We start from the raw sequence: 22,859 nt of genomic DNA on the forward strand, positions 1-22,859 counted from the left end.
ATTTCTCATGACTGACAGTACCAGAACTGATTACAAACTATAGAAAGAGCTCAATTTTTATCTTGCCTTATTTTGAAAGATTCCATTTTACAAATATTGCAAAGAGAGAGGAAAAGTCTGAAGAAAATGCACCACCACCACCACAACCCAACAGTGGCGCTAGAAATTTTGACAACTAAGACACTTTAAAGCAGGAGTCCCTGTAAAACCTAATTTCATCAGACAAGTATTTTTATCACACAGCAAGTATTTTGCAAAGCAGATACACATCAGTGAGTTTTAAAGTACAGAATTCAAATACATATCTAGTTTTGAAATAGCTATCAAGTATTAATGCACTACTTCCAGAAAAATCCAGTAAACCTCTAGCTTTATACATTCACTAGACTCACATATTCTCATTTCACATATCACTCCCTTTTCCTCTTTCATGCCCATACAAACAAAAATGAACTATTTCTTCTTAGGGAAGCCCAGGCAAAATGAAACATTTTTAGGACCTTACTACAACAAACACAAGAAAATTCCCTTTTGCATTAGAGAGATTGAAGGATTGAAATTAATCTGAAAGATTTTCTTGTTTGTATAAACAAGGTTTCACTCAATAAGGGTGATTTTGAGGTCAGTTCATTGCTCTCTCCACTGCAGACATGACAGAAATTTTAAAAATTTCAAAGGTCATTTAAGTGGTAGGAGACTTGTAAAATAGCCACTTTGTTCAGAAACAGCCTTGTTCAGTTTTTGCACCAGGCAGGTTGTAAAAAAGCATTAGATGGGGTCAGAGGAAAAGAAATCTACTGGTCCATTTGGCCAGGCTGTTAGAACCAGGTCTTACCTCTTGTGTTTTTACATTTATATATCCATAATGAGTTTTCAGAGGCTGCCTTTGGCCATTAGAAAAAGGGATCCACTTGACTCTGGTTTGTCCAAAGCAGTTTAGGATCAAAGGGAAAGTTACTTCATTTGTGAGGCGAACGATGATCAGACAGAGGAATGCTGCAATGAAACTCACAGCAACAATGGACTTTCTCTGTAATGAAAAGAAGAAAGGAAATAAATTATTAAAATTGAGAGTCAGTTTTAATAAAAAAATACATATCTTCAACTGGAGGATGAAGGAAAAACACTTGAGAAAGCTTTATGTGAAATTATTCCTCTGGTAGTCACCTTGCTGCAGGAGCACAAGGAGACAGGTGACTGGATTGTTTTATTTCAATAAATTTGCATTTCAGAGGTTTGCAGAGTTTCTTTTAGAACTGGCTGCAAATGAGTCTGTTTTCCCACAAAAAAAACACCAAACTTTTTTTTAAGGTTCAAAAAACATCTATCAACTTTAAATTTTATTTGCATTTGGAATAAAGATTTTATGTAAACATCTACACCAAAGTCTTCACTCAAAATCATCCGTCTTCTAGAGATGACAACACACGAAAGGAAAATGCCATCTGCAGTGATGGCATTTTAAACACAAAGTTTACTGGAAAGATTACCATCCCTACAGATTATTCCATGCAGCAGAATTCATGCTCTAACTTTAAATACTTTAGAATAAATTGTTAGTGAAGTCAGCACCACATTCTGCCTTATTCCAGGTTCATGAATTTACCAAGTGAGGCATTATTTTGGACAAGATGATCTCCATTGTTAATAATTCAACCAATCTGAAGCCTGTAATTAGTCCTCCCCTTCCACCTCTAGCTCATCCAGTCAGTTGGAATGTAAACACTGAATTGTGAATCATTGAATGTAATCCCAGAAAGATCACAACTTTTTCCCTGGGTAACTCCCCAGTTTGAAGGTGAAAAACTTATGAGAAAGTAGGATGCTCTCCTTGTTTTTAGCTATTTTTTTAAATACTGCAGTCAATTACTTCTAGACAAATTACTTAAGGACAGTCATGTCGGTTGGCATGTGTAAAGATTCTAGATATGATACTCTATCAAAAAGATTATTTTCACATTTCCCCTGTGGGAATGAAACAATTATCATTTACACGTGTTTTTACTGTACTTTAATTGCATTCTAGTTTTACCTAATTTGCCACAGTTTAATTACTCTACTGAAGGTAATTCTATCATTGTAAACAGTAACATTTACAGAAAATACAGGGAAAAAAAAAAATCATTTGCCTAAGGGCCTGTACATAAGTGTATCATAACACTTAATGCTGGATGACAGAATCTGATCACCCCAATTCCCATCTACCAGCTAACTCCCAACTAACCAGCAGAGAACACATTTAACACCACTTATTTTACATGATGGCAGTAAGATCACACGTGATGCCATGGTAAAGGCAAGCTCTCCTTGCAACCAGGTAAGATTAATCTGTCCTTGCACAACAGTGAGAATCACAATGAGCCCACAGCAAATTGGAAGGGATGTTATGATATTCCCACAAAAAAGAGTTAACAAAATAATCCATTGCAGGGGTCAATTGCCTGGCTCTGTGTTCTGATGTACTGGGAGGTTACAATTTATAAGATAAAAGCAATGAGAGAGTGGGCTGGAAAACCTGGGTGAAGGAGGTCACTGTGAGGAGAAAAGGAAGAAGAGGATGAAGAAGTATTGTGGCAGTGTGATTCAGTGAGGAACCTCAGCCAGCTAATGGCTGTGCAATGTAAAATTAAACCCAGCAAATCTTCAGAGGGCAGTGCAGCAGCCACAACCCAATCGCAGCTCTCAGAATTCATGGAAGCCACTGCACTTTTCATCATCTGCATTATAACAGATTTACATTAAATTGCAATAAAATGGCTGGGGAGCACTTCTGTGTCACTTCTCTTTGTAGCAGATGGAGTCAGAAACATTTAGCTATATATCAGAGCCTTGTAAGTGCTAAAAGCAGCCAAGATGTGCAGTGCAAGTGATAATCATAAAGCAATGAGAGGGAGCGTGGATTAGTCATATTATTTATTGCAAATCAGAATTAAAATATTGCAAATATTTAAAGGGGAATCTAGAGTCTCATTCCACTACATGAGCATGTTTCAATCAAAACATCCACAGCAGGAAGCAAGATTGCTTGTATGATGCTACTACCCGATTTCCACATACCCCATCTTCCTGGTTTATTGAATATCACTTTTTACTTCCTTTATTTTGTGCAAATCTGTTCTGAACTTGAAAATAGTGCAATCAGCTTTATGTGCTTCTCACGGAGAGTTGTTCTAAACAGCCTTTTCCCTGAGCAACATTCAATTGTGTAGCTAAATTTCTTGGCCTTCATTACAAACCCACCTGATTTTTATATTTTTTTCTCTTCAAATGCACTGTACTACCAGATGAAAGAAAAAAATAAGACCTTTTGGTTTTTTATGTAAGAAAATATAGTTTGAAAATGAAAACAGTAAAGATTTTACTCTGTGTGTTGCTTAGCCAGAAAGAATTTGCACTAACAAGAACATTCAAATGAGAGAAAGGCATTTTTACAACAAACAGAATTAAGGCATCTGTTGAAATTGTTTTGGAAAAAAAAAATCTAGCCATATGCAAACCCACTGTTTACTTATCAACTTGTACAAAGGACGTTGGTATTAAGTATTCAATTCCCCTGCAATTTTTGTTGAAGGCATGAGATCCAACAAAAGGCATTCTCTGTGGGAAAGACTACTGCAAACTGGCATTTCAGTGGCTCCATAAATTTCACTGTAAAAATACTGAAAAACACCAAAGCACATACTTTTTATAGTTTCAGCCTTCTTAAAGCACCAAGTAAACAAATCTGATCAGTGGCCACAAGTATTCTACAGGGCAATTCTAAAAGTAATTTGGTCCCCTTAACTCCCTATGTTCTTTACCTGCTCATTAAAAGAAAAAACAAAACAACCAAACCCAGGTGCTCTTTGTCATTAACTGCCTGTTGTAAAATCTCCTTTCTTGCAGATAAATGGATTTTGTTATTGATCCTCTGATAAAACTTAAAATTTAGCATTTGAGAATCCAGAAATTCTACATGTCATTGGGATATGACAGAGAAGTCTGAAGCTACATACAGGGATGAATACCAAATTGTAATTTGTCTCAAAATTTGTCTGCATCAACATTTTAAATACTCACACATCCTACCATTTGGGAGAGCTTAACCAACACTAATTAGTAAGTCAGCAGAGAAACAAATCTTATTCCTTCTTAATTTTCAGTTCTCATGAATGCAAATTGTCTCTTAACAAAAGAAATGTTTCTCTAACATGGACATATCCTATGCATAAATCTCAATCAATCCTTTTTTTTTTTTAAGCTAATCTAATGTAGACATTATGATACTGACAACATTTACATAAGAAATGTATATTCAGTTATAAACATCTTTTAAATGTTTCCCATTTTTTCAGATACTCAGTGAGGGGTACACAGGGAGACATATGTTAAAGAGTTTCTTACCTGGGTGACTTGCATGGTGTATCAGCTTTTGTTACATTTGATTTCAGTCACAATAGTACCTGACTAGCCTAGATGGCAGTGGCAAGAATAAAATTACCTTTCTCATGAATACAAGATCCTCTAGCATAAGAGCAAAGGAGTTTACCTTTAGTTAATGAGACTAAGTCTACCTACAGGCTCATTCCCAGTTTAAAAAAGAAAAAAAAAAGAAAAAAAATGGTAGGAGAGGAAAAAGCTGAGATCAGAGTACCTGAACTGCAATACCTGAGACCCCAGTGGGCCAAAATCTCTCACTAGGACTAAACAGTTTCTTCTAATTCTTTTTATTCAATCCCCACAGCAGCACTATCCCACTTTTGGTGTCAGTTATTTCTCAGACACCAAGCTCGTTCTGTCTAGCATGTATATCAAAATCAATAACTAGCAGGCATGAATCACATTCAATTTATATCTAGGTTGTTAAAGTAAGAATTGAAATAAAACCAGGGGTGTCATACTACTCTGCTGGATAGAATTTAATTAAAAACTTCATGGGAATAAAACAGTAACTACTTTCAGGGGTATAAATATTTGGCAACATGGTCCCTAGCACTATTTATACGCTTCATATCATCGAGTTTTGGCTAATTACCAGTGCCAGGGTGATTCATTAGTTTCAGTTTGGCAGGAACTTGACAGTCTGAACAAGTTTTAGTCATTTTTCTTTCATAATCTGTTAAGAAGTGAGATGACAAGAATAATTTTTTTATAGTTCAATAATGCCTGACAGAATAGTAAGACACAAACATTTTTTGTGTTGTATACAGTTGCCTGGGAGGGAGGGAGGAAGGAAATATTTTCAGCATAGGAAGATAATTTCTTAAGTTGTAAATTTTGCTGAGATCTGTACTAAGTATCTTTATTCTGCTTTCTAGCCAGAGCACAGCAGACTGCCACCTGGCATGTATTATATGGCAGAGACTATCAAACCACTTCACAAGCAGGAATAAATCCCCATCCTAGTGAGTGTCACTGTAAAAACCCATTTCACAGGTGCATAAACTGAGGTTGAAATCAACTTCCCTAAGATCACAAAGAACTGAAGATTTTTACTCAACTCTTAAATTTTCATTCTAGAACTATTTTGTTTTTCAGGCTTATTGTTTCTATCACAAATAACTGCCTGAATTTGTTAAAAGACAAAGTTGAACATGATATTATGGAAGATTCCAGTAAAGAACCCTGTGAGCCATGCCCCAAACAGTAATTGCAAATAAGCCTTTTTTCATAAATTGATTTTCTTTGGTACTCATTCTTTCTTTTACTTTTTAGATACATGGCAGCACCGGGCTTGGAAGGACAAATGAAAGGTAAAGACTTATGTGAGGGTTTTGGGTCCCTCAGATGACACAATATGCAGTAATATTGTATTATTTCCACAATTCCTGCCTTTACAGGCACAGTGAGTAACTCAATCGCTTTTTTAATATCTCTGCACATCATACCATTTTCATTATAGGACTGATGCAGGGTTTCAGTTTTTACTCAAGTATAATACTAAATGAAAACAATAATGGCTACACTTACTAAATTTGTTTCAATTTGTAGACCACTATATGTAAAAAATAGTTTTATTTAATTTTCTCTTTTATAGTCTTGAGCATCCCATTTAAAAGCTACTTTCTATTACAACAGAGCATTAAATGAAATTCTTTCAGCACTGTAGTTCACGGTACCTTACTGATTTCACAAGTATTGGAAAAAAACATGCCTTCTAGCTATTTCTTTTGTCCTGAAACTCCCTATAACAGGGCTGCTGAAGAGACAGTCAAGCAGAGGTCCTAGAAGTCTTCAAAGAGAGTAAGATATATAGCAATGATCCTTCTAGAAACAGTCATGTGTCAAACATCATTTGCATAAAATCAGCAGCTGAAGATTTACTTTCTTCTCTTCCAGAAGTGAAAGTTAACCTGAATATGTTCAAAGACTCCACAGGAGACTGCTGTCAGTGTTTCTCTCTCAGGAGGAGAGAAGAAAGAACAAAGCTGGTAGGGTTTATATCACCAGTAAGATCTCATTTGGGTTTAAAAAAACCAGTAAAATTAGGATTAAAGCAGTTTGTTTTTTTTTTTGAAAAGGACATCTTTGCTAAACTGGAATGTAAGCAGCCAGGAAGCTGAGAAAAAAGAGCAAAAATGAAGTTCAGTGATGAAGTAGTAATGCAAGAAATGCAGTGCACCTAAAAATAGGTAGTTACAATGAAAGAAACATGTGAGTTTTATCCCAAACATGTTTCTCATAAGAAGGTACCCTGAACCAGGACTGTGTTTGAGGACTATGGTGTTTAAGCAGGCATGAATAGAAGACACATAACTTCTTGCACACCTTCTCTGCAGGAGCTCTGGCCTTTTCTATGGCTAAGGCAGCTCAAGGACTCTCAAAACACAGCACATTGTACCTCTTGTGTTGTTGTCATTTGTTAAAACTTTGTTACTTAATTCAGTTTTCACCATGATTCACAATTCACAGGTGGTGTGTCTAGGTTCATAGCAGCTCAACATATTCAACCATATCTTTCATTGAAGTCAAAGCTGTGCAGAGTGGGTTCAGGTTTACTGGGGTAAGACCTGAGCAATGAACAAAACAGTAATCAGCACAAGCCAAATAATTGATGTACCAGCAGCAGTCTGTATTAAAAACCTTATATAAGAGATAATCCTCCTATATGTAATCTCCTTTTATTAGTCTCAGGTAACTGCACAAGTTTCTTACACACAGCATTTTCATCAAAAAGACACTTACTATTTACTTACTTATTTAGGTAATAATATGAAATTATGTAAGGTGAAGAACTTCCAAGTTTCAAGGAGTAATTGTTGATGTATTTTGAAGGCCTTCCATATGCTATCATGCATAAGAAGCTACTAGATTTGAGAAGCCCCAGTGATTCTGAGCGCTTCAAATTGCAAAGCATTGCCAGATTTCAGGAATTACTTTGTGTTACTATTCCCTCTCGCCCTAAACTCAAAGCCTGATAAGAAGGAGCATTTATTTGTCTGGAGATATTCTTACCCCTCCAGGCTTTCCAGCACTTTGAGCTCCCCACATCCTACAGTTCCTGCTCTTGATTTCGTCCTTACTCAAAGCTGACCCTGTACTTCCTCCAGCAGTCTGCTCCTGGCCCAGGGTTCCCCATGCCAACAGCCCCACTCCAGCGGGAGCAAACCCATCATTAGCACAGCCCCAGCTCACACACCACAAGGTCACACCACCACCAAAGCAACCTAAACTTCTGAGCAAGTCGTGCCTTTGGCTAGCCTGCTACTGGATTTATACTGCAGCTGAAAGCTGTCCAGTAATTTAAAAGATCTATCCCCCATAAAATCCCCATGGCAGCGAAGCACACTTTAAATAAGGTTGTTGATTTTTCATTCTATAAGATCTGTTAAGAATATTTAAAACTCCAGTTACTGAGTCACTGATGTCCTTCACAACTAGGGTGAACTTCATCAGCAGCTGTGGATGCATATTATATAAACACTAATGTAGTCTCTGCATGATAAAGTGGTATTAAAAAGGAGAAAAAAAGAAAAGCCTCTGCAGAACAGCTCTCAAATGGCGATTTTTTTTCGGGTGCTGGATTATTGCCCAGCTCTTCTTATCAATACCTTGGCAAGCTTTCTGACACACACAGGCTGACACACGCTTCCCTAGAATAGAACTGCTGGTACAAGAATTTGTGATCTTCCAACCTGGCAGTTGGTTGTTACTACTTACTGAAGTAGTACCTGATTGTAGCTATTTTTCACCTGCTGAGAGAAGTTCAAAGAAAAAAACCACCCATATGTGAGTATTAACTCTTATCCTGCCAGATATACCTCACTTAGATGACCTCTCCTTCTCCTCTATAGAAACATACAAAGATTCATGATCAGCAACATCCTGAGACTGAATCTGTAACTGAGGGATTTTCACAAACATTCTGAAAAGCACTCTATAGCTGCCAACATTTTCATGAACATCCCTTCAAAAAGTTCATTCTTGCAACCAGAGATAGACTAAAAATGCATAAACCAGTTGAAAAACAACAACAACAAAAAGCCCCACAAATACATCAGAAGAAATTCTTAGAAGACAATAAAATACCAGCAGACCTCTGGTCAGCAGATCTTTATATTTGAAAAAAGATGTAGTTATTAAAAGTCTTTTGTATTTCTCTGCTATTCTACAGGAAATACCAGAAATACTAAATTTCTTGCTTCAGAACTCACAGGAAAGGTAATTTGATGGCTTCTGAAGTGAAAGTGAGAAAAATTCAATGTTTGCTCGCAGCAGTAAAATCATTAGTGTGATTGGTATGCAGCAGCAGGAATGGGCGGTAATGAGATACCTATATGTTTAGCAAATACTACACTGGGATGTAACCTCTGGAAGTACTAACTTCTAGATAAGAAAGAAAATAATCAGACAAATAAAATTAAACACTTGACAGCAGCCCAGAGGCAGAAGAAATGAACTAAATAAAATGTTGTAACAACCCCACATTCTCAGGCTGCACATCTGTGAAGAAAATGCCTTTTGCTGGAAACCTTCACTTGCCTGCAGCTCACTTCTGCCTGTGGGGGAAAGTTTATGCTACACAGCAAAAACTGCATAACCAGAAATTCACACAAATGAATTGTAATTGCCTACCACCATCTGGACAAGCCCAGACTTTCTCCATTGAATTTCTTTCTGTAAAGATCCCTGACTGCCACAGTGGACTTGAAATTAACAAAAAATTGACACCATGCCTCTGTTTCCTTCTAAAAGCCATTTAACAGGGGAAGACAGAGGAGATCGTGCCCAGCCTGTTCCTTGGCAGGACTCTTGCTCTGGCCCTTCACAGCAGCCTCGTCCCACACTATTCTTTGGGAGGACAGCACTTCTGGAAAGTTCCTCTGGATATTCTCTCTGCCAGTCTCTGCCATGCACCTGCTGTTCACAAGCACAAAAAGAAAACAGAAGCAGGGGATCATTACTGATTTTAGTCTTGCACCCTCAGGCAGCCAGGGCACCCTAACACAGTGCAGGTGAGGGCCTTGTTCCAGAGGCAGGGATGCAAAGCCTGTTCAGGGTGAGGAGCCATGTGGGCTCTCTAAGGTCTGGCTGAATAAAAGGTTGGATTTGCTCTGAAATATAAAAATACTGAAGTGATAGAGAGCTCCTTCACCAGGCAAAGGTCCACGTTCAGAAAGGAGAAAAAGAAGTTTTTACACATTGGTCTTAAAAAAAAAAAAAAGGGTAACTGTGAATTAGAAAGAAGCTGTTCTTAAGCAGACGTGAGAGATGATGTACTTCAGCCAGGCTGCAGGAGATCTTTTGTAGTCTCTTCTCTTTTTTTCCTTTTTCTTTTTTTTTTTTTCTTTTACATTTGACCAAGAGACTCTCCAGCATAGCTGTAGGAATGTTGTCCTGGATTGGCAGGAGGCAAGAGCAGCCTCTATGGATGGCCTTTCACACAAAGTAAGAAAACCTTGGGCTCTACATTCTTTTGGCAATTTATGAGTTTTCCATCAGACATGGAAATGTCACGTTTACTTCGGATAAACCTCTTCCAGCCTATTTCATCCATACATAGCTGCCACACACGTCATCAGAAAAGCAAAATGTATTACTGAGTGCCTCCAAGCATTGTCTGCTCCTGGCACGTTGAGGAACATTCCAACAGGCCTAACCATTTACAGCCAAGAAAAAGCACGACCTAATTACAGAGAAGTCTGGGCTGAGATCAGCTCTTTTGTAACGGGAATTTGAAATTTTCTGCCATATAGCTGGGAGCATGCTACTTCTAGTGAGGGGAAAAAAACACCTTTTTCCCTGCTTAATTCTTGTTCTTTTCTGCATGCTGTTTTCATAATTGGAAGCTTAGAAAAAGGGATTGGGGAAACAAAAAAAACCAACCAAAATCAATACACAGGTGTGGCAGAATCCTCTCTGAAGAGAGAGTTTAAACTATTCCTGTGGCTTACAGACCTTCAGGGCATCAAATCTTTGAGTAAATGGAGGCACAGAGAGGATATGGGATTTGCTGGGATGGTCACATTAGGTTCCATTCTGAGGAGAGCTGCACGTTCCAGCACAGAGCAATATGCCACAGGACACACGTGGAACAGGGAGGGGATTTAGGGGGTGTGTTTGGATGAAGACATGCAGAACCCAGCCAGGCACTTGTATTGGAAACATTAATGATCATATTATTATCACAGCACTACAGAACAGAGCTTTTCATCTAGAATGCCCATCAACTGCATTAAACATTGCATGCTCCTAGCAGAACATCCAACTATTTTATGATTCCAATGAAAAACAGGAGGCAGGCCTATGTTTTAAATCTTTTTTAGGAGGGGCTGCACTGAGCAATGCCGTGTCAGTACCAACACAGAGGGGCAAATGACCTGGGCATTTTTGGCAGAGAGATTTCTTTTACTGACCCTGCTTTACTCACTTTTTCTCACACAGTCACTGGAAGATGTTGCAAAGCAGCAGGAACTTAAAATTTCTTGCCCACTTAATACAATTGTATTCCTTCTACAGGAAGGAGTCTGTTCATTATTCATCCTTAGATAACATGAGCAAAAGGCTATCAGAAGCCACCACAAAGGAGACTCTCCAGATAGCAAAGATTATGCAGCACTGCAGTTACAAAACACAATGAGTGCTCACACACTGCTCAAGCAGTTGATGACATTTCCCCCATTGACTGTGGAGCTCCTCAAATCAGGGCACTGAAACTCAATGAAAGCACTGATCAAGGTAGTGCCTTCAACTTAATTATGAGTTTTATTGATCGTGTCTTCTCTTTATAAAAAGAAAAAAAAGTGGGGCACGGCAGGGGAAGTAACCACAAAGCACTGCAGTGGGACTTGGCAGAACTGATTCCTTGGAGTGGGAAAACTCTGCCTTTTGTGCTGACCTCTCCCTTCGAGGAATTAGGAAATTGTTTTTACACAAACCTCTTTTCATCAGAAGGAGGCAAAACACAATATTATGTTTACAATAAAATCCATGATCTGAGATTTATTTGGTGAATACACTCAGTTGAATGGGATACCTGCAGTGGAATAGCACCCAAAAGCCACAATCAGGAGTCAATCTCCATTGTGATAAAAGCTGTAAATTCTTTGGATTCATTATTTCTGCACAGCATCTCAATAGGAGCTAGAGAAAATCATAAAAATTGATAGTTTTCCAAAAGACATTCTCCCAAGCAGTAAAGTTTAATCTCTCACTGATCTGTTATCCTGATAGAACAGTACAGGGACAGTAACATATATATCCTACCCAAACACACATTCCATCATCGTATCACGCTCCTCTCACGCTGGGTGAGCTAACTGAATTGAACTTGACCTTCAAAGCCCTTGGAATGCAACAAAATATCTCTGTTTTCTGACATTTATGGGTGGCTTTTCTGCATGGCTGCTTTTATTGCCTGGAAAATAATGGCAAAAGCTGTGTGTACAAACCCACTACAAACACTGACAAATCACATGAAAGGAAGACAGATTTATTCAATGTAGATTAGTCCACAGCTAATCTAATCATATCCAAGTTTTACATTTTTAAAGTAGATCAAAAATTCATAGAGTTAGCATTTCAATACAATAAATATATATTACAGCTTTATTTTAATCTGCAAGTGTAGTTGAACTGATGTGGATTTTCAGTGCTTTCATTTTTGCTTAAAAAAGCTTTATGTGTTTCATATGAAAATGCATCATTGAAGCAGCATATGCACAAGAAAAACCCCATGAAAAATTCATACAGAAGATTATCAATCTCTGTCTAATAAGGCTTAGATAAAAACACATTTGGACATAATTCTATATTAAAAATTGAAGGGCTACACAAGGAAATGCAAATATAATCTATTTGTGTCTTTCTTAAACATAAAAGAAACCACTCCTAGCCACTCTATCAGAGCCGATCTAGAACATTTTGATGGAAGAAATGGAACACAATTGGGCACCTAGCACAGTTTTCCATCCTTCAGTCCATCAAACATAGAGAGACTGTCATGTGTCAGAAATTATTCCAAACCCCTGTTCCCTGCATACACATTCTACTAGTGCGCACGCAAGAAACAAACAAAAGTAGTACAGACCCCCAAAACATTCAAATTGAGTTTAATTTTGGCGTAAGACATAATAAAAACATAATCTACTGTCCAGGTACTTGGTTCTTTGACAGCATATCCAGCTACTTACACCAAACAAAGCCAGCTGTGGAATTCTGTCCCTCTTTCATATAAAGATATCTCTAATTGATTCAAAGGAGAGCAAGAGAAAGCCAGAAGCACAATTAAATTTGAACAGGAACAGTAAGAGAAATATAATTTTTTAGTTCCTTCCCAGGGCCTTTGGGTATGAGTTATTCAATCTGCAAACTCAGGATCCCTCAATTCCCACTTGAGCCAAGTCTGGTGTCACCCAACCCAGCCTGTGAATGTTCTTGCTGACATCTGTGGGACCCAGCACTGCACCTCTGCAGCTTTAAAGCCACAGGGGAACTTCCTACGGTGCCAGCTGCGCAAGCCTTGACCTGGATAAGAACAACAAGTTCTCGCCTTTATTTTTGCAGCTGGTGCAAGGCAGCAGGTTCTGCCCACAACCCTTCTGTAGGGTATGAATCTCTCCCACACACTAACAGCCCTGAGGCCATGTATTTTCAATTATCTTAGACACCGACCTGGTCTAAAGCAGTAGAATAAGGCCAAAGCCTTAATGAATTCATCACAGTGTCCCAGAGGTTACAGAAGGGTTCTTTCCAGCAGAGAGGCTGTCAGAGACACTGCTGAGATTAAATAATGCCCCCCATGACCCTTTGGAAGTACTAGGCAAAGGTGAGTATTCCTAAAGTTCATTTAGAACCAGAATCATCCTCAGTTACTTCTAAGAATAGATCCTAGGCACTTCAACATCTACAATATTCAAAAAGTATGTATAATGAATGCAGGAATGTTACTCTTACATTTACTGTTTCATCTGCTTGCAGCGTTTTCCATTATTCCTCTCAAAGGTCTTCACTTTTATCACTTTTTATCTCCACCTTTACCCCAGTGCTGGTCAGGCAGCAGTTACCAACACAAGAAGGAACTTGCACAGGACATAACACCCCACTGCCCTGTGGGGTTACTGGCCATGCTGCATTGTGCCCACATTCTCTGCCAGAATACTTGGGTCTGTAATAGTTTGTACACTCACTACAAGTTATGAGAGTTTATGATATGTTCCAGTCACTAAGAGTCAAAAAATCTATCCCACTGCTCTGAAAATAAAACAGCATAAGATTTTCTCAGTGATTCTCTAAGTCTTCTAGCCATAAATCTTAACAAATAATGCTGTTTGTTTAAATTAACACCACTACACAGATTAATGAGACACATCGTCCACCAGTCAGGGGAGGAACACAAAGATGCATCCTAATGTATTTAATTTCCAGGTTCATCCATTTAAGTATTATGTAATGTGACATTCACACATTACTGAAAAAGTTAAAAGAACAAAAGGCACATCACTAATCAGCCGATCATTTATCATTTGATTTTAAATGCCAAAATTAAAGATGCCTTTTCTTTTTCATTAGATTTTTTTGTACTTTTTTTCATTAAATCAAAAATATGTGAGTAATCAGAATATTTATCTGCAATTTCCTTGATTCTGCACATGTAACCAATCCCAGAGTGCTGGAAAATAGATTTAATTGGTTGAAACCTTAGGTCTGTTGGGACTCCCACAATTTAATTCCTAGAAGATCCAACTTCAGATGTTAATGTTCCAAGACATTAAATCCTGATATTTTCAATTTCTCATTCCTAGTTATTCAGCATTCACCACAAATGTCACTGGTCAAATTTCAGCCTGTCTTACTCCATTTCCCTTTGCCTGAAAGGTGCTACCTCACTGAGTACCACAACATCTAATTTTATACCCCCTGACTGTGCTTAGATACTCTAATCCTCCAAAAAGTCACACAGTACTCCCCATTTTCCCAAGCAGTTACACTACTTCAGCAGCTTCTTACTACCCCACAATACTGCTGTCAAATTTTGCTCTTTTACTTACCTTAAGGAACTGCAATATTTAATTCTTTAAACCCTTCTTTTGCAGTTATGCCCCAACTTTCCATTTAGGTTAAACTTCCCCGTCAGTTTCTCCTTTCATAACTGTTTTTAAGAAACTTCTACTTAACTGTTCTTCATTTATACATAGTATTCTGTCTAGCTGACTAATTCCACGCTAAATTCCCTCCGAGAACATGATCTTTCATCTCATAATAACTCTTTTTTTAATCCTACTAAATAGCCTTTCTCTTTTTAGGACCAGAGTCCTCTGCAGAGCAGCAAGTGTATGTGTCCATTTTTGTTTCTCTGCTATGACACTTGCTCCTGTGGCTGCTGTGATGGTCATGTGCTGCTGCATTTCAGCCCTGTTAACAGCTTTAAGACTTTGGTACTGAGATGCTGATGTTCTGATTGGAGTTGTGTTAAAGAAGAATAAAGTTCTGTTTTCACTTAGGCCATGCAAAGTGCCCTCTGTGACAAGAAGCACAGCTGGAAGTTCACAACACTACAGTGAAAGAAGGTGCTTTGGGGCACCACCTTTTCACAAGTATTTACCCAGAAAGTACTAATTTAAATGATCTGTCACTAGATTAGAAGCAGTTTTCTAAACAGACCGCATTTAATATATCTAATTGGTCCTGCCCATTCTCAGAAACAGACCTTTGATATATCTTCTCTCAACTGGATTTAGCAAGGTAATTAGGCCAAACTCTTCAATCTTCCACAAAGTAGGTCCCCCATTCTCCAGATACATCAGCTCCTCAAGCTCTGTTCTGCCTTCAAGTCATCCTCCTTCTATAGGGAGTAAACTCAGTCTTCCAAAAGGGACCTCACTCTGTGTGTTCAGCTACAAAACGTCCCTGACTGAAGGTATTTCATGGTTCAATTTTATTTAGATTCCTGATAATTTTGTGAGTGATCAGCATGCCCATAATGAGTCCTAAGTCATTTGCTTCTAGCTAATGAGCTGTCAGTATGTCAAGCACCATGGTTGCTCGATGCTGTTTTTCCAGGGCTTGTCTAATTGACTTTTTTTTTTTTTTTTTTTACGTTGCAGAACATCCATAGAGTCCTCTGTTACTTTAACTTTGGTATCAGCTGTAGGAGACAAATGACCTCCAGAAAGCTTTTACAAAACCACTTCCAGAAATGGTCTCTGTCATGCCAGGCAGGACAGAAAAGGCTGCAGCAGATAGAATAATAGGAGCTGGTGGGCTTAGGGTCAGATTTTTGGAAAGCACTCTCCACTTTCTGACAGGGAATTTACAGAAATGCGTCTTGAAAATTGCATCTCAATCTATTTTTATGCCTTTAGATACTATTGTAAAAAGTTTGCAATGGTCAGCCTTAACTCAAACATTTTGGAAGTGTCTCAAGGAAACACATTGTGGCCAGGCTGGACCATGACAGAAAACCTGCCACAGCCAGGTCACCTTACATAGGAATATTCACTATGGCTTTAAACAGAGGTAAGAGAAAGTCTCATACTAAATGATCTAGCCTCTCAAATTTTGACCAAGATTGTACAAACCATGTCATATGTTGTCCAGTGAAGAGTAGAAGTGTTAGAGGATGAAGTCAGCTACTAGGGTTACAAACATTAAATTTCACCCTTCAGCCTTTCTACACTAAAGCTGTCATCTCCTAAAAGCCTCGTACTGTCACCTCAAAGAGACAGCAGCTGACACAACTCTTTAAAGTGAAAGGAAAAAGAGATTTTGTGATATCATAAAACTGGGGGTGATAAAAGTAATAGTAAGTACAGCAAGATATTTGCTGCTCATCTTTCACATCTGTTTTTTCTTGTTGTTACTGGACACTCACAGAAATGGAGAAGCAGTGCAGCTTCTCTTGTATACCCAAAGTGCTTCCCTTTGGTGATACAAAGAATACAAAAACATAGCAAAGCTCTGCACTGGTTAAAGTTCTCAAGTTTTCTCTGTCTTCCCTGAAGACAGGATAGATATAGACAAATATTAATAATACATAGAAAAATAATGATAAACTGCTGGACTATTTTACTGCACAGAGACCAAGGATGGAGAATCAGAGAGGTTTTGACAAATCAACTGTGAGGCAAAAACCCCACCAAACCCAGTCATGGTACACAAGCTAAGTTAGAGAATCAAGTCTGCACCATGTAAAAAACTAAGACCTCAAAAGACCCCCTTTGCCACCAGCAGAAAAGCAGACTACAGCAGGCAACAGTGCTGACTAGGGGAAAATGTTGTTATTCTATTATATAGGGGTAAATTATTTGCTCAATAAGCTGAACTAAAAGCCCATTAAAAATGGCATCAGAGGGAAAGAAATGATACAATAACAGTCTGCTAAGGCACAACTTCAAAATGCAAAGCAGTTCAAAATTTGTCAATTACTCTATCTAAGAAACCAAACAGGTAAGGTAGTGACACCACTAAGTAACCAACATTTGACTTTTTAATTTTTTTTTTTAATTATGCTGTTGTCTAATAATGAGTAAGTTCGGTTTGATTCATTTAATTCATTCCTCCTAAGCAGCACATTACAACTCACCTGGAATGAGATTTTAAAAAATTACTGTTTCATCAAAGGTTTTTAATACCCATCTATGATTTAATTTGATCACCAAATTTGATCTATAGTGATATTAATAGATAAAAAAATCCATAGTAGAGTCCATTATTGTTGAACTTTATCATCTTTTTGAAAGTACAATGGTAAAATTATCTATTAATTAGATTAATTTCAAGGAAGTTTAAATCATCCTGACCCATGATACTCGCTTGCAAAGCTTTTGTAAGAGAATAATTAATAGGCAATAGTCCAGGAATATTATTCTGAGCAGATGCGAACCTTGAACTTGCAGTCACTAGACTTAAATTCTAACTAGGAATACATCATCTTATGGAAACCCCAACACCCTGGAGGGCTGAGAGAAGAAAAAAAGATCCAAGTAGATTGCTGTTGTTATATATAGCCTGTATTATTGCTTAACATGGCCACAAGCTAGAAGTGGATAGAAGTAAAAATTTCTGAATTTTAAAAGTTCAAGGTGAGAAGGACTGTGCCACTCAAATAATGGAGCCTTGTTTAAAGGACATATCTTACAAGCCATTTAATTTGTCACCTATTCTGCTGAAAAACTGTATGGCCTTGAGCAAATATTTAACCCTAAGCAGTAGCTAGCAGTAAATATATACACCAAGGAAGACAAATACAAAACTTAAGCATGATTTTGCTATTTTTCCTCACCCTTCCATCATGACACATCAATTTCTACAGATTTTGGATTAGATCTCTTCCAAACATGTATCTGATTCCTGGGTCCTAGGTTTAAAAATTTAATTATAAAGTCTTTATGGCAGAATAGCAATATCCACCAAACAAGGAATGGGAAGTAACCTAGATTAGAATCTTGTATTCATGTGTGAATTCTCAACAGAAATTAATCCCCGTGTTTTCTGATAAACCATGTCAAACTGAACGGTCTAATAAACTGTAAAATGTTTTCCATGTTGATGGATGGAGCTCTTACCTATAAAACCACTTCAGAATATACTGAGAGACCACCAAAACGCTCTGTTTCAAGAACTGAAGAGAGGACAGAAGAGTTTCCCATGCACAGAGACTCCCAGAACACCCTGTAAGCAGAGGTGGATGGGAAGTCCTGTTCTGCTGTATGTGCTGTTTTATAACATCTCAGCTTTTAACACTGACACCGTGCAGAACAAAAGCAGATCACTGAACCGAGAAACCTAAACCCACGCTCCCAAGGCTTCAGGAAAGATCAAACCGACTAGATGTACACTTATAATATTGTGACTAAACAAGGAAAGGCTGGAACAAAGGAAAACAGCCTTCCCTTGAATCCCTAGTTCAACTCATACACAGCACACACTGAGCAACACAACATGATAAATACCACTGCCTTAGCTATAATTTTAAGACATTTTACAGCACTAAGCAAGAACACTTTTTCTCAGGGAAATACCGTGTATTTCTGATGAACTATTTAGCAGATGCTACATGTGCTGAATTCAAATGAAGTGTTTGCACCAGAAAGTCACAGGAAGAAGGACCTCACAGCATGGCCCTTGATCCCCTGTAAGAAGTATTGCGTGCGGCACTCAGTAAAGCCTGGAGTTCTTTTATAACAAAGTTTCAAGAATAAATTCTACCAATAACACTTTCTGCTATCTCTCTGGGAAATCTAGTGAAGTGAAATTGATTTTCTTTTTTTATTAGCAAGGCTATTAAGCATGAGGCACCAAGAGATGAATGGAGAGCGAGCAACATAAAGAGACAAAAGTGTCTGAAAACGCGTTTTATTTGTTGCATGGTTTCTTTTTGAGAAGAAATCACAGAATCAGAGAGTATGTCAAGGTAGAAGGGACGTAGAAGGATCATTAAGTCCAGCTCCTGGCCCTGCACAAGACCATCTCCAAGGGGCACACCATATCCTAGAGAGCATTGTCCAAAGGCTCTTGAGCTCTGTCAGGTTGGTGCTGTGACCACTGCCCTGGGGAGCTTGCTCCAGTGCCCAACCACCCTCTGGGCAAGGCATCTTCTTCCAACATCCAACCTAAACCTGCTGAATTTCATCTGGTCAGTGATTGTCCAGTCCTGTAATTTGTTACGGTCTCTCTGCAGGGCCTCCCTGCCTTCAAGGGAGCCAACAGCTCCTCCCATTTCTGTATTTCCTCAAACATGCTCAGCATCCCTTCCAGTCCTGTGTCCAAGTCATTCATTTGTGAAGCTGCTGAAGAGCACTACCTGCAGGATAGTGGCAAGATCAGACTCTGTCCAGGCTCCGCTGGCAGCACACAGTAACTCCAGGAGCCTGCCTGCATGTAGGAATCTGCAGGTGCAGCAAGCAGCCACTACAGAAATATGATCCTAAATGTGTGGAAAGAACCAGAAAATTTCTCCTAACTTCTGAGATTCATCTGAGCTCACTAGAGACTGTTCCAGTAAAAGTCACATATTGCTGATAGCCCACTTCTACTACTCAATATAAAGAAATTTGAAACTGGGGCTTGCAGATGAGGTTAAGAAACTCATTATCCATACCTCCCTCTTTCCATCCTTTTCTTTTAAACTCATGTCCTCATTGCTTTTTCTTTGATTTTCCTCCTGCTTTGATCATCCAGAGCTGACCATACGGGTTTGTTCCCTAGGTCATTTTTCAACAGAAGCATAAGTGGCAGGAGAGCTGGAAAACAGACCTAAAAGGTATTGGATAGCAGCACACTGCTGCTGTAAAACAACTGGCCCTTATTCTCATCTTGTATCTTCCTGGTGCACTGTTTTCATCGCTTGTCTTTTATAGATAGTGTGATAAAAATATTGTAGGCACAGCATTCCATTCTCTGGGATTAGAACCATTTGGCACACAGTGACAAAGAGAACAAAGGAGGATGCCCCTACCCCCCAACACATGCAGTTTACAATGCATTTATGGTCCTATGAGAGTGGAATGAATTCCTACAAGCAGAATTAATATGATACCTTATTCTTTAACATCTGAAGGAGGCAGAAGTAAAGGAAAAATGAAACTTAAAGTGCCTCTTATTTCAAACAAAAGGAGGATATTTAAACAGGAGAGTCTCAGGGGAAAGATTTCATATCACTACAAACAGTGAATTTGTCCAGAATATAACAGCAATGATAACATTACTAATGGAAGTAAGACATCCTTGCAGTTTCCTGTGGATTGTAAATTAAAGAAGCAAGTACCAGAGCTATCTTTGTATGCACGTGCACGTGAGTGCCCAAATACACTGCTCACCCTTTGCAATTACCTAATTGTAATGTCACATCAAAGAGAGTCAGAGTACAGAAGAATGATTTCTCATCTGCATCTGGCTGTGGACGTTCTGTTTGTCATTGGGCCTCGGTGAGAGCATGAAGCAGCAATACACTCATTAGTCCCTGGAGGTTTCTGCAGTTTATGATCAAACAGAGATGAGTTTTCCATCTTCCTGCTGCTTGTACATCATTTAGCACTACAAGATGTTCCATGAATAATGGAAATAATGAAAATACGTCCTCTAAGACACTCTCCCCAAGCCAGAGACCACATACACTGCAGTTATTAACCAATTACATATGCATTGATGAACTGGCAGCTGCTGCAGGGCACAGTATGTAGAGTGCCTAGTACTGCTCAGCTTTGCCTGCCTTTCCTCAGCCTGGGAGCTTGCTTTGGATCCTCAACTTCCACTGGAAGTTTTGTGAGAAAACGGCTCTTTCTCACAAATCTTACAGGAATGTGAGTAGCTCTGAGACAACCAGAAAATGCAGAAGTTACTTGGAGCACAGGTCTGGACAGACAGACAAACAGGCACAGCAGCATGGCTGTATAAACTTCAGTTGTGACTGTTCTTCCAGTTATTTCCTTGTGGGCTTCCACAGCACAGTTTTGAAATACATGATAAATAAGGACAGACTGAACAGCTTTTAAAGTATGGATTTTTCTTGTTTACCTTCAAACTTGAAGATAAAAGAACATCCTCACTCCATATCATAGCTCCACCTGTTCTTCCCAGGCATTTCTTGACAATCTTCATTTCATAGGAACAGTAAGACAGGATCCAACTCTGAGAGTCAAATAATTTTTTTGGTAGCACTTAAGTACAATGTAACTGCAAAGATCCTTAGGGACTTATTTAACAAAGTAGGCTGAAATACTCTAATTCTGGATCCTGCTTGCTTTAGTAAATTCTATAAGAAATCCAGGACCATGTGGGGATTCACAGTTGTATCTATATTAAGCAGCATGGCCAGCAGAACATTTTAAAGCAACTAAGAGAGAATTTAATCCTTCCAAAGCAAAAAGAATTTTTCTTGAACTGTTGCCAAAAATAAGTGCATGTTACACAATTTTAATTGCATTTGTTGGAAGTATATAAGCATTAAGTAGTTCACTGTTAGGTGAAAAGTAAGAACTACAGTCAGCAAACATCTTTAATATAAGAACTCACTACTGAAAACATACTAATATTGGGGGTTTGGAGTAGTGGGGGGCTTGTTATTGGTTGGAGACAGAATGGTTTCTTGTTATAATTTGAGTGCAACTTATCTATTTGCTATCCCCCCTTTCTGCCCATAGTTAATATGTACTTGCATATTTTGACAAAATGATAAAGAATGTTAGGCTGGTCTTTTATCTCAGACTTAATTAAATTCCCAAGAGAAAAAACCAGCATCACCCACACTTGAGGTCAGATAGGCACAACTCAGCTATTCAACATTCTACTTGACATTTTGCTGGCTGGCCAGTGCATGCCCACAGCTCCAGACTTGACAGCTCGTTTGCCATCTTGCATGTCCAGAGTACAGAAAGAGAGAGCAGGGGAGCAGGAGAGTATAAAGAGGATAAAGGGCACACGAGATCACCACACATGGAGAAAAACTTGCTTACTCAAATATCAGTAGTGTTGTAAAGAAATTCTAAAATTCTTTCAGCAGCTCATCAGACATAACCAGTTCAAGTCAGAAGAAGCCTGAATGCCATTTTACACATTTATCTCAAATTCACTTCAGAAGATGCTTTAATGAAACCAAGCTGGAAAATGCAAATATTTGTTAAATCACATATGACAATGGTTCTACAACCACACTGCACTGACAGAGCCTGATTGTCTCTCACACACTGCAGCTAATGCGATTTTTTATTTATGCCAATTGAACTATTTCTGCTTTTCATCACTTAAAAGAATTCAGTTCAAGATTAAGAAAAAATTGAGGTTTTGAAATTCCATTAACTAAATGAGAGGTTGAAAGTCACAGATCTTAATTGGACTGTGTTATTTTTATATTAATGGTATAAGTTACAAACTGGTAAGTAGACAAAAATGTATCTTGTCAGACAATCTTGCTATGTTGGCATCTCATTAGAGATGAAGAGTAAAACACAGTCCATGAGGTTCAGGTACATGGGAGACTTATACAACAAGCCAGGGATGGGGCGGAGGTGAAAAAAACAAAACAAAACCCACAAAACAAAACAACCACAACAACAAAGTTCTGGAATTTGGGGATGTACAACGCACGTGGATAGAACTACACAGCTTCTATTCCCAGGGATGGGATTAAATACATGCTCAAGGCAGCAGTGTGATTAGAATGAATTGGTGCAACAAAATGTTCTGAGAATGGAAGCTGATCCAGTTCAAACAAATGAGAAATGAGGATGCTACAATGTCGAATATTTAATTAATGAAAGAAAAACAGAGAAAATTCACTAGAGACAACTGTTCTGTATTCCCAGACATTGGCTAGCTGGCTTGAGAAACATTTCTATTACTAAACTCAATTTTAAAAACAGGAAAGAGATTCAGCTGTGGAAGACTCCAATATTGTTCAATTAACATTTTGGTATAAGATTTTAATGACAGCATCTTGAAAA

General features: G+C 38.4%; 1 protein-coding gene across 2 annotated transcripts in view; it reads right to left on the reverse strand.

Annotated features, from left to right (window-relative positions):
• Positions 1-22,859, reverse strand: part of ST6GALNAC3 (ST6 N-acetylgalactosaminide alpha-2,6-sialyltransferase 3) — a 213,547-nt gene that overhangs the window by 116,140 nt on the left and 74,548 nt on the right. For both annotated transcript variants that reach the window (XM_005423090.2, XM_031058662.1), the window contains exon 2: positions 836-1,030. In XM_005423090.2, the coding sequence (XP_005423147.1) occupies positions 836-1,030 (195 nt within the window). The remainder of the gene's footprint in view (positions 1-835; positions 1,031-22,859) is intronic.

The sequence above is a fragment of the Geospiza fortis genome, unplaced genomic scaffold (assembly GCF_000277835.1).
Source record: "Geospiza fortis unplaced genomic scaffold, GeoFor_1.0 scaffold333, whole genome shotgun sequence".
Lineage (NCBI taxonomy): Eukaryota > Metazoa > Chordata > Aves > Passeriformes > Thraupidae > Geospiza > Geospiza fortis.